Source organism: Gymnoscopelus microlampas (assembly GCF_963454915.1).
Source record: "Gymnoscopelus microlampas genome assembly, chromosome: 8".
Lineage (NCBI taxonomy): Eukaryota > Metazoa > Chordata > Actinopteri > Myctophiformes > Myctophidae > Gymnoscopelus > Gymnoscopelus microlampas.
The window spans coordinates 4,026,879-4,043,764 of NC_139945.1; the positions used below are offsets into that span (position 1 = coordinate 4,026,879).

At 40.7% G+C, this 16,886-nt stretch overlaps 1 protein-coding gene across 1 annotated transcript; it reads left to right on the top strand.

Annotated features, from left to right (window-relative positions):
* The first annotated feature begins 15,210 nt into the window (after positions 1-15,210).
* Positions 15,211-16,526, top strand: LOC311051028 (microfibril-associated glycoprotein 4-like). Its single transcript, XM_084065381.1, has 2 exons — positions 15,211-15,348; positions 15,691-16,526. The coding sequence occupies exons 1-2, from the start codon at positions 15,252-15,254 to the stop codon at positions 16,332-16,334; spliced, it is 741 nt and encodes a 246-aa protein (XP_083921507.1). The 5' UTR covers positions 15,211-15,251; the 3' UTR covers positions 16,335-16,526.
* Positions 16,527-16,886: the final 360 nt, after the last annotated feature.

Here is a 16,886-nt window from a genome sequence, read left to right on the forward strand (position 1 = left end):
GTGTGTGTGTGTGTGTGTGTGTGTGTGTGTGTGTGTGTGTGTGTGTGTGTGTGTGTGTGTGTGTGTGTGTGTGTGTTTGTGTCCAAGCTAAACGGCTCGCACAATTCTGTGGAATCGCTTCTACTGTCGGTAGCCGCCAAATATGGCGAAGACGCTGTTATTTGTACCCCTGAAGGGTGTGTGGGTATTTGTCCATGATTTGCTGACTGTACATTTTGTACAGCACCTTCCTTGTAATATTTTACAAGGTGGACATAAATACATAAGTGTGTGTGTGTGTGTGTGTGTGTGTGTGTGTGTGTGTGTGTGTGTGTGTGTGTGTGTGTGTGTGTGTGTGTGTTAGATTGATGTTAACATTGCATAACAAAATGGTTTCATGTCAATAATCGTTGTATGAGAATATCTAAACTTCCTCTAGGAACTTCCTCTGCGAGTTCATAACATGGAACCATTTTGGTTATCCAATGACACACACCCACGCACGCGTGCACGTCATATCTGGTGTTCACAGTCACTTCATTATACCTTTCAGAGAAGAAGAGCAACTCCAGGCTTCTTGACGTGGGTTTGGGCGTGCTCTGTCTACTCCTAGTGGCCGGGATGATAACTACAGGAGTCCACTGTAAGTATTCATAACCAGGATTATTACAGTGAACTCAAACTAGACACATCAGTATTCATAATTATAGTTTGTATTAATAGTCAGGCTTATAGCCTTAATGACCTTGCAGGCTAAAATGTAAGTTAGATAGTATTTAGACAGATGTCAGGTTCATTGGTAGACCTAGCATTTAGTTTCAATTAACACATTGCAGATTTTTCGATATTATACTGTTTAGACTGATGATAGGTTGTTGGTTTACCTATGATCGTAGATTACTATTTCTATGCATTTTATATATTACTTCATGTTTTCCTTGCTGAATGTAAATCACTCTGGATTAAGAGCATCTGCTAAATGCCTAAATTGTAAATTGTAAATTGTATAGTTAAAGGACCACTTCACCCATTCTCAACCTTCATATAATTGGTCACTTTAGTAGAGGTTATATGTATATGGCCTGCCGTACGGTCCTCCCTGGAGAAAACTTTTGTTTTAATTTAAATTTGTATATGTGTATATTTACGTACAGTCTCCGCAAAACTGAGCGCCAGTGGAGACAAGATGGAAGGTAATTTGATTTAGTCAAACAAAATTAACCAGTCAAATTGATGTTATACTTAAATGTAAACCGCACAAGTATTTACGATTGGCTTAATGCTAATATTTTGACGATTTCAGCCCTCCTTGATCAGCTGTCTGCCATGGAAATGAGGCTGAACGTCACTGACAGTCAAATGGAGAGACACAATGCAGGTATTATAACTTAATTCTTAGTAATTAAATGTTCTAGGACAGTGGTTCTAACGTTTTGTATTCCTTGAGCTGTTTTGCACTCTGCGTTTTGATGATTCTCCTAAGTGTGTTCTATTATCCAACAATATTGTAAAAATGACTAACTCGGTTTGTAGGGTAATAATGCTCAGGCATCAGGATACCCTTCAAAGTATGACCAGTTGACCAGATGGATATATAAAAATCAGATATTTATTTCAGCAAACAGTACAAGCATTGATTGCAATGATTGAGGATGAAGGTGGTGAATGAAATGGTGATGATGATGATTTTAAACTGTAATAGAAACGAAGGAAACCAATCAAACAATGTACACATAACCAAATATTAACAAGGAGAACATGACAAAATAAGACAAACTAACCAAGGAATACTTACTTAAATAATGCATCAAAAGAACTCAGGATAACAGGGAACAGAAGGAAACCAAACACTCACTACATGCCTCTCTAACAACTGCACCAAATGAGTGCCTTTTGAAGGCCTTTTGCAATCAGTTCAGGTGTGTACACATCATTACGTGCAGGTGTGTTACCAATTTAGGCAAGTGCCCGGTCTTGCTCCTCCCACCTAGGGCTGAGCGGGAGGGGATTTTCTACAAATATTAATGGACATACTGTATCATTGATCTGACAAGACACTGTGTTGTTTGACAATGGAACTGTCATAGTTTCATCCAAACCTATGGCTGCAGGGAGAATGTGAGTGACAGTGTAGTATATTAGAACTAAGCATATAGTCTAATAAACATATAGTCTAAAAAATAGTTGTAATGAACACACAAATAACTGACCTAGAGACATTCATCCCCCCACAGGATGTCTCACACAGCACATAGTAACCCTAAACCTTTTCATGAGATAAAGGCCCTTTCTCTTAGGAGGTCCAGATGTCCAGTATCTCCTGGGGTCATCTGACCTTAGTGACCACTATATTGTTCTAACCAACTCTCACAATAGACCTACACACACACCAAACTACTTAGCTTAGCACACACACATTTACACACCGTTTTAGTATTTGTAAGACACGCACCTACGTGCACACTGAAGTGCATCCGTGCATGCACACACACACATATAGGATCCACACTGTTTAGACATGTGGACCTCAACACACACACCACGTGCACAAACCTATAGATAACAGTGTGCATGTGCATACACACCAAGTATAAATATCAATGCTGTGTTTTACTCTGTCTCTTTTCCTGCTGAAAGCTGCCATGTCCTGACTTGTGTAACCATGTAAGTAATTCTCTTCTCTCCTTAATAAAATCAACTGAGGAGAAGGAATGCCTGGACTCTTTAATTCTCCTTAAACAAGGGCAAATAGCCCCACAGATTAATACATTTCACTACAACAGCAACTGGATGTTTGAGACATTTGTATGTGTTTGTTGCACTCATTGTTTTGGGTGCAGATTTGACCATGGTGTAATAGGTGAAACCTGCTGGTGCACCGGAAGCTAGTTAGGCCAGGGGTCTTCAACAGGGGGTCCGGGACCCCGAGGGGGTCCTCAGAGCTACTACAGGGGGTCCGCCAAATCTTTGTGTGATAGGATTTAGTTTTTTTTTACATTTACCACTTGAACCCTAGCATCACTTTTCTGAGGAGAACTTTAGCCAAAAAATAGCCGATCTACAAGCTCACAACGCCTCGCGCTGCGAGGCATTGTGAGCTTGTAGATCGGAAAAAAAGAGCAGACCACGTAAACAAAAAATGTTGAACCTGGAACACAATTTGAAACGATTTAGAGGGGGTCCCTGCTTCATCTTTCCCTCAGGTAGGGGGTCCTTGGCCTGAAAACGTTGAGGACCCCTGGATTAGACCATGGTGTAATAGGTAAAACCTGCTGGTGCGCAGGAAGCTACTTAGGCTAAGGTGCACACATAACATTTTAGCAGTGGGCTTATGAAATTACGTGGAATATTTTCTTATATATATATATATATATATATATATATATATATATATGTGTTTATCATTTTGTGTAAATCTCCAATCATTCCCTGTACCCCCTGCAGGCTGTGCAGGGGGTACCATTAAAGGTAGGGTAAGTGATTTTCTTTGGTTAAAATAAGTGTTAAATAGCTCTATATTCTGGTAGTACTCATTGCTATAGAGTGTTTGTTCAGTAAAAGGAGTCTCCTTGTCTCTCAACCTCTTTATTAAACAGAAAATGCATTTTTTTTTCAGTTTAATTTCCAATTACTCAATCAGGATATAGATTAAACAAGTGAAATTGGAAGTGATGACACTAAGAAATTAGCAGGCAAAGTTGGAACTGGAACACTATAAAGAATGAAGCTTAAAAATTGGTACTTTCTCCTGATTGGCTGAGATTTTGATACCTACCGGAAAATGTATTTTCTGTTTATTAAAGAGCTGGAGAGATGGGGAGACTCCTGTTACTGAACAAACACTCTATAGCAATGATTACTATCAGAATATAGTGCTTTAACCTTTTAACAAAATACTTTTTGTTTTAACCAAAAAATATCAATGACCATAGACTGCAAAATCGTTTCAATTTAAGCCCATGACCATCATCCAAGGGGATTGAACTCTGATCGTTTACCGGATGCCAGATGTCATTGTCTATTGTAGTAATGTTGTGTAACACAAAAGGTGACTGATTAGGTGGTAGGTTCTGTCTTCTCCTCTGTGGATACTTACAGTGGCAGCTAAAGGATTTTTTTAGGCCAGTCTTCTAGATCTTAACCTGTAAAAAGCATTTAGAACTAAACCTGTAAAAGAAATTACCCACTTATTAAAAACAGTCCCAATAAAGAACGGTAGGAACCAACAGCGTTTGTTTTGATTAGTGATGATGACGATGTAAAGTATTAGTAAGTATTCTGAAAAACGTATGTTTCTATATCAGTAGTGCTCAGACCTTTTCATGTCAAGGACCCCTGTGCCCCTGTTGTAATGGTCTGTAATGGATATGGCTGCAAATTTAGGCAAGGTTTCAGCTCATCGATCCAAATGAAATTTAAAGCAACAGGACACTTTGGAAGAGGTTTGGCTTGTGTAGGCCTACTTATGTTGTCATGAGGTAACTAGTCCAACTGGTGACATATATCACTCAGTTGTGCGCTTGGTTAAGAATTAATAATAAAAAAAATAGCATCTCATTGACTTCCATCGCATGATTAAACATCTCTCAGAGTCAATCTTTTAACACAAAACTGACAATATATAACATGTTTTAAAGACAACTGTTGGTTTTACTATTTGAATGTATATATATATATATATATATATATATATTTTTTTTTTAATTAATATTAAAAACACTTTTGTGATGTTACATATGGTCAGAATCAGCTTTGTTTGCATGTTATGTGCTAAAATACTCAGGTGAATTCATCTCACATAAACTTTAATAGATGGTTCTGCTGAGCAGAACCATTATGTGTATCCAGTCTTTTTGACATGTGACCTTTCACTATTTATGTTTACTAAGATTGTATTTAAATAAATGTATACGTTTCAAATCCTGTGTTTACAGCCTTGCAGAATGATGTGTCAGACCTGAAGACAGAGAACTCAGGTGAATTCATCTCACATAAAATGTTATAAACATAAAACAAAAAGTTCATAAATGTAAAGGATTCCACTGTAACAGACTTCAGTTAGAGTGGAATCCTATGGGGAGACACAGAGCAACCTGTATACCCCCATGTACCCCCAGGTACGATGGGCACCTGGGTTAGGAAACTAAGAACAAGAGTCAGCAGCAGAATAAGCATACATACATTTTACATGGACACAACAACACACACGCTCATTCCACAAATGGGGCTCCATTTAAAAGAGAAATACAATTTACAATTTACAATATAGGCATTTAGCAGACGCTCTTAATCCAGAGTGACTTACAGTAAGAAAGCCAACAGCATGAAAGTTACTTCCAAGAAGCATTGTGTCACAACATTAATATTATCTACCAAACCTTTAGTTTTATGTGTAGATAGTTCTGAGACTGAGGGGGCACGTTCCCACGACCCCCAGATTTTTGGGATGCATTTTTACTAATTTATTACATTTTAAAGTAGACTATATTTTAATTGTATTTATGAACAGTTTATCATGGTTCAAACATATTCTTCACCCCCCCCACCTCTATCCAGTCTCTATCCTCTTCTTCTTAATGTGTGGCTGTGCTCTGTCTGTTTGTTTGTTTGATTTAAATGATTATAAAAGTTTGAATTAATGTGCTTACAGCCTTGCAGATTGACATGTCGGACCTGAAGACACAGAACCCAGGTGAACTCATCTCACATAAACTTGAATAGAGAAAAACTGCTGAGAATAACATTACAGTGTATCCAGTCCTTTTGTCTCTGCCAAAAGGCAGAGCACGATTAGCAAAACATGACAAAAAAAAAAAAAAAAGATTCTCTATCACTGCAATGCTTCTTGGGGTGAGTAGGCCTAACTCATACATGGGCAACTGGCGGCCCGGGGGCAACATGCGCCCCCCCACCTTCACTTAATGCCGCCCTTAGGTTAATATCAGAATACTGATATATTATTGATTTCAGCTGTTACAATTCCAAACATGCAAACATGACCCGCTTTAATTACTTCAGTCTATATTAGTAGCTTAATGACTAGTATTAAAATTCTATTGTCCTTTTTATGGCCAATGTATTTGTATTTAAGTTCATGAAGTTAACATAAGTATAACTAAATGCATTTGAAATTAAATAAAAATGTTACTTTTCAGGACAAAAATCTGGATTCCAATTCAAAAATAGCCACTCCCTCTGCGACGCGTTTTGAGCTTGTAGATCGGCTATTTTGGCTACTTTTTTGTATCATAGAATGGGAATTAATTTAAAGATGGCGAGTGCCTCCAGTTCATTAAGTATGCCTGGTTCTCACCTTAGCACCTCCTCCACCACCTTAGCACCACCCACCTGTCCTAGTCCCTCCTCCTCCTCATGCCCACACCTGTTGTGTTATGATAATGAGGGGGAGGGTATGTTTTTTGGGGGCTCTGTGATGTCACTAAAGGGCTGTTTCTCTATTGGCACGTTTGACCCTCAAGATTTCAGCCTCCAGGAAAAAACTCCAAATAGTCAGAGAAGACATGAAACACCATAAAACCACCAGCGAGGGCCTTAATGAAGTTCTATCAACCTCATAGACACATGAAAAACAGAAAAAGTGCAAAAACATGGCACTAGCTCTTTAATAAATTAATACATCATTAATCTATGAAAAAACTTAAAATACGGAGATAAGGAGATAAGAGGTGTCTGCCCGACAGTATATGCAATGTGTCCCTCTGGAGTGAGTGTGGAAATATAGTGGCCCTCTCCATCATCAAAGTTGCATCACCCCTGGCCTAACCGATAAGAAAAAATGACATTTTGGGGGTGAACTACTCCGTTAATATGAGAGTTCTGCATATCATATGAATCCAGTCTTTTTCATTTCATCCTAATGTATGGCCTCACTCTGTTTATGTTTAAGATCATTTAGATAACTGTTAAAGTTTTAATTCATGTGTTTACAGTCTTGCAGAATGATGTGTCGGCCCTGAAGACACAGAACTCAGGTGATTTCATCTCACATACACTTTAATAGATGGTTCTGCTGAGAATAACATGAAGTGTATCCAGTCTTTTTGACATGTGACCTTTCACTATTTATATTTACTGAATAAATGTATTATTTAAATTACTATAAAAGTTTCAATTCATGTGTTTACAGTCTTGCAGAGTGACATGTCAACCCTGTATCCAGTCTTTTTGACATGTGACCTTGCTCCATTACTGTATGTTTACTACATACAATTATTATTGAAATTGATGCAAATGTTTCCACTCATGTGTTTACAGCATTCCAGAATAACATTACAGCATTCCAGAATGATGTGTCGGCCCTGATGACAGAGAACTCAGGTGAATTCATAAACTTTAAACTATGGTGATGTGGATCTATGCTGAGTATAACATTGTGTGTATCCAGTCCTTGTGTCTGTGTGTGTGTGTGTGTGTGTGTGTGTGTGTGTGTGTGTGTGTGTGTGTGTGTGTGTGTGTGTGTGTGTGCGTGCGTGCGTGCGTGCGCGCGCGCGTGTGCGTGTGCGTGTGTGCGCGCGCGCTAATCTCTGTCGGACCGATCGGCATGAAACTTTGCACACGCACACTCCCAGCTGGCCAAGGAAGAACTTGCGCCTCAAAGTTTTAAAATCGGCCTCATGTTGGCACTTTAAAAGCCCAGTTAACATGTTGAGCCATAGCTCATACAGTCAAACGATTTTTTTCTCATGGATTCCTTGGATCATGACTCCCCATATAGGCTCCCGCCATTTGTGCCAGAGTAGATTTTCTGCCATTTAGTGTTTTCTTCAATACACAATTTTCCCTCTTCCAATTGTTTATAACTGCCTTCCAATTATGCAGGCCTTGGGTAGGCAACCCAGCCTGGCGGAGACATAAATTCTACAGAGCACACTTTTCTTTTCTTCTTTCTTCACTGCTTCTGTCAGCCCTGAAGACAGATGTTAATCCAGTATTTTTTACATCGCTGTATTTACATTTACTATATAAAAATATAATTTAAATTAATTTAAGCATTCATTAAAAATATGATTTAAATTGATGCAAATGTTTCAATTCCTGTGTTTACAGCCTTACAGAATGATACGTCAGCCCTGAAGACACAGAACTCAGGTGAATTCATCTCACATAAACTTTAATAGATGGTTCTGCTGAGAATAACATGATGTTTATCCAATATTTTTGACATGCTATTTATTTATGTTTACTATTAAGATTGTATAAATTAACGTATACGTTTCAATTCATGTGTTTACAGCCTTGCAGAATGACGTGTCGGCCCTGCAGACAGTGAACTCAGGTGAACTATTTTGTTTTATTTGAACATTATTTCTTCAAAAGTAAAGCAACTTCAAACGTGGTGAACACATACTTCGATGTCAAATGTTCTCCTTGTTGTCAATATGACATTAGATCAACGTTGGCCTCTAACGTTGGATGGCTGCTGTGGGTTAGTTGAAAATGAAAGTTTGATTGACGTCATTACCCAACGTTTGTTTGACATCAACCTCAGATGTTATTTAGACTTTGGATTTTAGTTGGACTCCAACGTTGGATCCAAACGTTAATTCAATGTCTAAGAACATCAGAGGTTGATGTCAAACTAACGTTGGGTTGGTGAGCTGAACCATTATGTGTATCCGGTCTTTTTGACATGTGACCTTTCACTATTTATATTTACTATATAAAGATTGTATTTAAATAAATGTATAAGTTTCAAATCCTGTGTTTACAGCCAGGTGAATTCATCAAAAACATAAAACAAAAAGTTCATAAATGTATAGGATTCCACTCTAACAGACTTCAGTTAGAGTGGAATCCTATGGGGAGACACAGAGCAACCTGTATACCCCCATGTACCCCCAGGTACGATGGGCACCTGGGTTAGGAAACTAAGAACAAGAGTCAGCAGCAGAATAAGCTAACATACATTTTGCATGGACACAACAACCCACACGCTCATTCCACAAATGGGGCTCCATTTAAAAGAGAAATACAATTTACAATTTACAATATAGGCATTTAGCAGACGCTCTTAATCCAGAGTGATTTACAGTAAGAAAGCCAACAGCATGAAAGTTACTTCCAAGAATCATTGTGTCACAACATTAATATAATCTACCAAACCTTTAGTTTTATGTTCAGATAGTTCTGCTGAGACTGAGGGGCACGTGCCCACGACCCCCAAATGTTTGGGATGCATTTTTACTAATTTATTACATTTTAAAGTAGACTATATTTTAATTGTATTTATGAACAGTTTATATCATGGTTCAAACATATTCTTCACCCCCTCACCTCTATCCAGTCTCTATCCTCTTTTTCTTAATGTGTGGCTGTGCTCTGTTTGTTTGTTTGTTTGTTTGTTTGTTTGTTTAATTTAAACGATTATAAAAGTTTTAATTAATGTGCTTACAGCCTTGCAGATTGACATGTCGGACCTGAAGACACAGAACCCAGGTGAATTCATCTCACATAAACTTTAATAGATGGTTCTGCTCAGAATAACATTATGTGTATCCAGTCTTTTTGTCTCTGCCAAAAGGCAGAGCACGATTAGCCAAACGTGACAAAAAAAAAACAAAAAAACATTCTCTATCAATGCAATGCTTCGTGGGGTGAGTAGGCCTAACTCATACATAGGCAAATGGCGGCCCGGGGGCAACATGCGCCCCCCACCTTCACTTAATGCGGCCCACAGGTTAATATCAGAATACTGATATATTATTGATTTCAGCTGTTACAATTCCAAACATGCAAACATGACCCGCTTTAATTACTTCAGTCTATATTAGTAGCTTAATGACTAGTATTAAAATTCTATTGTCCTTTTTATGGCCAATGTATTTGTATTTAAGTTCATGAAGTTAACATAAGTATAACTAAATGCATTTGAAATTAAATAAAAATGTTACTTTTCAGGACAAAAATCTGGATTCCAATTATAAAATAGCCACTCCCTCTGCGACGCGTTTTGAGCTTGTAGATCGGCTATTTTGGCTACTTTTGTGTAACATAGAATGGGAATTAATTTAATACATTAATAAAGCATTCATTTATGAAAACAAGTTAAAATACGGAGATAAGGAGATAAGAGGTGTCTGCCCGACAGTATATGCAATGTGTCCCTCTGGAGTGAGTGTGGAAATATAGTGGCCCTCTCCATCATCAAAGTTGCATCACCCCTGGCCTAACTTATAAGAAAAAATGACATTTTGGGGGTGAACTACTCCGTTAATATGAGAGTTCTGCATATCATATGAATCCAGTCTTTTTCATTTTATCCTAATGTATGGCCTCACTCTGTTTATGTTTAAGATCATTTAGATAACTGTTAAAGTTTTAATTCATGTGTTTACAGTCTTGCAGAATGATGTGTCGGCCCTGAAGACACAGAACTCAGGTGAATGCATCTTATATAAACTTTAATAGATGGTTCTGCTGAGAATAACATTATGTGTATCCAGTCTTTTTGACATGTGACCTTTCACTATTTATATTTACTATAAAGATTGTATTTAATTCATGTAAGTTTCAATTGTTTACAGCCTTGCAGAATGATGTGACAGACCTGAAGACAGAGAACTCAGGTGAATTCATCTCACATAAACTTAAAACTTTAATAAACATAAAACTAAAAGTTCATAAATGTGTGGGATTCCAACAGACTTCAGTAAGAGTGGAATCCTATGGGGAGACACAGAGCAACCTGTGTACCCCAATGTACAGTACCCCCATGTACCACATGTACCCCCAGATACCCCTATGTACCTAATGTATCCCCAGGTATCCAATGTACCCCATGTACCCCCAGGTAACTCATGTACCCCCAGGTATCCCATGTAGCCCTAGGTACACTCCCCCCCCCCATTTGTTTAATTATTCTTCTGCACTGGAATTTTGGCCCCTTGATGCTAAGTGGTCTGAACCAAAGTAGTGGCTTTACATTTACCTCTTGAAACAAACAATACTGATTAGAGTCAGACCTACATGAACCACTAATGTTATTTTTAATTAGTTAAAGCTAATAGAACTAGATGTTTCAATCCCTATGGTAAGTTGGCGCTCTTGAAGGTCAGAGTGGAGTGGTGAATAGTGAGGGTATAGGAATTTCATTGAGGTCATCAGGTGGGCACCCTGCTTCATCGACGTTTCATTGATGTTAGCCCACAACGTCTCCAGAGGGCTCAGCGGTGTGTCTGGCGTCCCAGGTATATCCCTCTCCGTTCCAACCCCTCCGTATCCCCCACTGGACTCTGCATGGCAGGGGCATCCTTCTCCCTGAGTCAGGCCTAAGCCTGACCGCATACCAACGGTCTTTATCTTGCTCCCCAGTCGTTGTCCTTTCTTTTCATCCACAGCCAGTTGCTGCTTTTTTCCCGCAGTATTTGACACAGACTTGATTGTCTGTTGGAGGGAGCGACCCCTCACCCCCATCTTCTTCAACAGACTTGTCGTTGTCGTAGATGTTGCAACATGTTGCAACATAGATGGCGTTGGAACAACAGATGTTCAGGAGGCGGCGAAACATAACTTACTCCGCCCACTCACCAATCTACCTGGCGCTGTTTATACCCTGTCAGAACTACCCAGAAGCCCCTTATTCGCTTTCGTACATCCGTACTCAAGCTCATAACGTTTTCAGCATGAGCATCAAGAGCACATTACCTATTCCAGCCAGTCCCAGTCCCGCCGTTCCATTTCTCCCAGCACCTCCGTTTTCTGCTTTCTCCAGACACCTCAACTTTCACGTCAGTCTACCATCATCCCACCATCCAGTCAACTGCGACATCATTCAGGTCGGTCCCACGCACCCACACAACATCGCCCGAGTCCTTGGGAACGGGAGCGGGGCCGAACCGCAAGGAGGCCACCACCAACCACCGAGCAGCTTCGGTGTCCCCGACGGCCAGCAACGCCACCGTCCCCGAAACGCTCGCCTCGCGGCTCCCCCGACCCGTGCCACCACGGCTCCTCCAGCTGTTAGCTAGTAGCTACTAGCTACAGCCACAATGCTAACTACAACAGCCGGCACTACAACAACACCGGGGCTTTCGTCGCGCCAGTCGCGGTCCGATGATGTCACGCGCCTGAAGCTCCTGCGGCGACTCTGAATGACGTCACCCGCCGCTCCGGGAGGCTTCAGGGCTGGCCGTCCAGCGCCTGCCCAGAAGAACACCGCCTCCACCAGCCCGCATATATTCTACTACTCCTCCAATACATTTCCAATCATTAACCCTGTGCCTGCCACCCATCCCTAATGTCTGTCTTGTCTATCTTATCATCCCTCGTACCGCAGGCTGCACTTTCATCCCCCTACATCCACCTCAGTCTCCCTCCATTTCTCCTACCACCCAAAACCCAAGCACTGCCGTGGCCACACCTGGCACCAGCGTACCCTATCCCCCCCCCCCCCCCCCCCCACTTCACTTTCGAGCATGCCACCCAATCAAACCCTGTTGCCACAACCAGCGGTGGCATCGCCTCACTCTCCCCCCCTGTCCTTTCCTGTCCTCCCCTCAATAACCCCTCCCCCCCTTTTTTCTGCTGCTCCCTCCATTCATGAGCTATGCTAGCATCATTCTCCCTTGCTAGCTTTCTTACTATACATACTACCAACTTTTCTCACGTGGCTACAGCTGCTACTGCTATTATTACAATGTTCCTACCGAACTAACATTGTTTCCTTCCTAAACACTGCTGCTCGCTCCATTCACAAGCTTGTTAGCATTCATACCCGACATACTACCAATATTGCTCCCGTGGTTAGCTGCCACTGCTATCACTACAATGTAACTAAACTAACATTGTTTACTCCACAGATATGGCTGTTTGGCGCTACTAACATGTTTCCTCCACACAGATTTGGCTGCGTGGCGCTACTAACATGTTTCCTCCACACAGATATGGCTGCTTGACGGTACTCACATTGCTTCCTCCAGTCCACAGACTTTGCTGCGTGGTGCTACTAACATTGCTTCTTCCAGTCCACAGACATTGCTGACGGTGCTACTAACACCTTTAGCTACAAACATCGTTAGCGTTATCCACAGCGCTCCCTCCACTACAGCGCTCCTCCCAAAGCTCTCTTGCAGCGCGCTCGCGCCCACAGCGTTCTCTCCCCTCCATCCTCTCCCTCCCCTCTCTCCCCATCTTCACGCCGCCCTCTCCCCCAATCCTCTCGCCCTTCACCCTCCATCTCATCTCCCTCCATTCTTTCACCCTCCCCATTCTAGCCCTGCCACACGGCAACGACGGTTACCCCTGCATTTTGCCAGTATCATAGTCACTATCACGTCAGTATCACGTCAGTACCATAGTCTTATCACATCATTATTTTACCAGCAGTATGTCTGTATTATGGTCAGTTTCATGTCAGTATCATGCCAGTATCATGCCAGCATTATGTCTGATTCATTGTCAGTATCTTGCCAGTTCATGTCAGCATCATGTCTATATCTTTGTCAGTATCATGCCAGCTTTATGCCTGTATCATCCCATTCCAATATGTTCCCGCCCCAGAGGTTCCAACTCTCCTTCTTTTCTAGCCCTGCCACACGGCAAAGACGGCTACCTCTGTTCCACTCCAACAGGCTCCTGCCTCTGAGTTTCCAACTCTCCTCCCACTCTAGCCCTGCCACACAGCAACAACGGTTACTTTCTTTCCATCCTCCATTCCCACTCCTCCACTCATTCCGAATTTCTTCCCCAGTCTTGATTTATCAAAATGTTTCAAAAGTAGTTGACCTACAAGCTCAAAACAGGCAGTAATAGTAGTGTTGTGATCTTGTAGATCAACTATCCCAAACAAAGGGTTAAAGTGGCTAAACTGTTCCTTGTTTGGCTGTGGACTACCTGGAACTCCCTCAAGGACCCCTGGGGGATATGATAAAAATATTATTGTCATTTAAATCCAATATTATACAACTGTAGAATTGAAGAAACTTCAAAAATAAATTATTTTTGCACATGCATGTCACACTTAGTAAGAACTCAAAGGCCAGCCTAAGAGTGCTCTTCAGTGTGTGTAGATTCTGTTCTTACCCAAGAACAGATCACAGCTAAGAAAACATTGGAGTATACCAAAATCTTTTTAAAAACTTCTTAAGTGGGTCTAAGAAGAAATGTCCTCTTAAGAACGGTTGCTGAATGAGGCCCATTGTTTTTCTCAGTTACCATTCCAGTTGTCTATAACTTTCTTACAATTTTGCGGGCCTTGGGTAGGCAACCCAGCCTGGCGCAGACATGCATTCCAAAGAGCGCACTTTTCTTGTTTATTTTCTTCTTAGGGCTTTGCTCTTTTTATGTGTTTACAGCATTACAGAATGATATGTCGGCCCTGAAGACACAAAACTCAGGTGAATTGATCTTATATAAACATTAATATAATATAGATGGTTCTGCTGAGAATAAGGTGTATCCAGTCTTTCTATGTTTATTATCTAGATAACTACTGGAGTTTTAATTCCTGTGTTTACAGCCTTGCAGAATAACGTGTCAGCCCTGAAAACAGAGAACTCAGGTGAACTCATCTCACATAAACTTTAATAGATGATTCTGCTGAGAATAACATGATGTTTATCCAGTCTTTTTGACATGTGACCTCAATGTATGTATATGTACTATACATTTATTATTTAAATGACTATAAAAGTTTCAATTCATGTGTTTACAGTCTTGCAGAGTGACATGTCAATCCTGTATCCAGTCTTTTTGACATGTGACCTTGCTCCATTACTGTATGTTTACTACATACAATTATTATTTAAATTGATGCAAATGTTTCCATTCATGTGTTTACAGCATTCCAGAATAACATTACAGCATTCCAGAATGATGTGTCGGCCCTGATGACAGAGAACTCAGTTTTAAAATCGGCCTCATGTTGGCGCTATGAAAGCCCAGTTAACATGTTGAGCCATAGCTCATACAGTCAAATAATTTTGTTCTCATGGATTCCTTGGATCATGACTCCCCATATTGTTTCATTGGATCTTGTTCAGTCGATACACTTATTTTTTTTTAGCTCTTGCTCATTTGATTTAGCTATATGTCTCATCTGTTTAAGTAAGTAGGTAGCTGATATATTGCACTTTTACCTTAGCGCTAGGTATGCTCTTAGTTGCTAGTTTTAGCAGAAAATGCACTTAAGACTTCTGGTGATTAGTGGTTTCGTTCCCTACCTATGTTGAATAGAAGTCGCTTTGGATAAAAGCATCTGCTAAATGATTGTAATGTAACTATGATTTTTATTGCTAAATGACTGTAATGTAACTATGATTTTTAATGCTAATGCTGGGATGATTTCAGCCCTCCTTGCTCAGCTGAACACCCTAGAAATGAAGCTCAACGCCACTGAGAGACACATTGCAGGTATTATAACTTTTTAGTTATCAAATGTTACGCCTGATGTTGCCACATTTTGATGATTACGCCTGATGCCACATTTTGGCCCCTTGATGCTATAAGTGATCTGAACCAAAGCAGTGGCTTTACATTTACTTCTTGTAACAAACAACACTGATTAATGTTGTTTGTTACAACGTAAATCCATGTCTTTATTACAAGTGGATGACTGTACTATTATGTACTATTATGTCAGTTGAGAGATAACCAATTAAACATTACAAGGAAGTAATTTAAAAAAGTTCAACTCGTACAACTAAAGGCTGAGATGTCTTTTTTTTTATGTTTTAACGTGTGTGATACTCGTAGCAGTTCTGTGGCTGGACTGTGAGGAAATCTACACCACGCAGAGCGGCGTGTACACCATCTACCCCAATGCCACACCTGCCCAGGTCTACTGTGACATGGACACGGATGGAGGGAAGTGGACGGTCATCCAGAGAAGAGTGGACGGCACCGTGAACTTCTACAGACCCTGGGCTCAGTACAAGGCCGGGTTTGGAGACGCATCAGGCGAGTACTGGCTGGGACTGGAGAACATGCATCTCCTTACCAAGAACACAAGGTACCAGCTGAGGGTGGACATGGAGGACTTTGAGGGAAACACAGCGTTTGCCTCTTACTCCTCTTTCTCTGTGGGTTCTGAGGCTGATGGCTACAGGCTGCAGGTTTCTGGCTTCCAGAATGGAGGAGCAGGAGACTCACTGAACTATCACAATGGAATGAAATTCTCAACCTTTGACAAAGATCAGGACACGTCGTGGGACGGGAACTGTGCAAGCCTGAGGTCCGGTGCATTTTGGTACGGGAGCTGTCACCATGCTAATCCCAATGGTATTTATTACCTTAGGGGACAGACACCTCATTATACAAAAGGTGTAGTTTGGTACCACTGGAAGGGTTATAGTTACTCCCTGAAGGCTGTAGCGATGAAGATCAGACGTGTTCCTTAAACATGTTTAGGTTCACTAGCATATGTTTTTGAAAAGCACAGCCGTGGTATAAAAGGCATGATGCAATATTACATTTTTCTTTTTCATGGTTTGAATTATCATTATTTTCTCTTTGGGACTCTGTTTAATCCTAATTTCATACAGTAGATATCTGTATTGTATCACATATTATTACAGTGGTGACCTGTCGGGGCTCTTAAATTAATAAATAATCCCAGCTGTTGAATGAATAAAGATATGCATGCAAAGGCAAAGACGATGTCACACCCTGGGTCTGTCCCCTGCCCTTTCCCTGTTACTACCACTCTTTGTTGGCTCTGTGCCGGTTTGTAAATGTCGCCCTGAGCTCCTGTGTTTCTGTGTTTTCTCGTGTGTTCTAAGACCTTTGTTATTTCCGAGTTACTGCTTGATTCCCTCTGTTTGAGGTGTACTGTACCTGTGTTAACTGTGTTTATCTTAAGTAAAGTATGATTGTTTCTGCAACTCTGGTTTCCGCCTTCCACATTATGGGGTCCTCACCTCTTTCTCGGGTCGGCAGCGTGACAGACAAGG

What these genes read in the sequence shown, in the direction of transcription:
- LOC311051028 (XM_084065381.1), top strand. Translation starts at nt 15,252, where the DNA reads ATGATTTTTAATGCTAATGCTGGGATGATTTCAGCCCTCCTTGCTCAG. An exon ending in CACTGAGAGACACATTGCAG is followed by an intron (nt 15,349 to 15,690) that starts GTATTATAACTT and finishes TGATACTCGTAG; the next exon opens with CAGTTCTGTGGCTGGACTGT.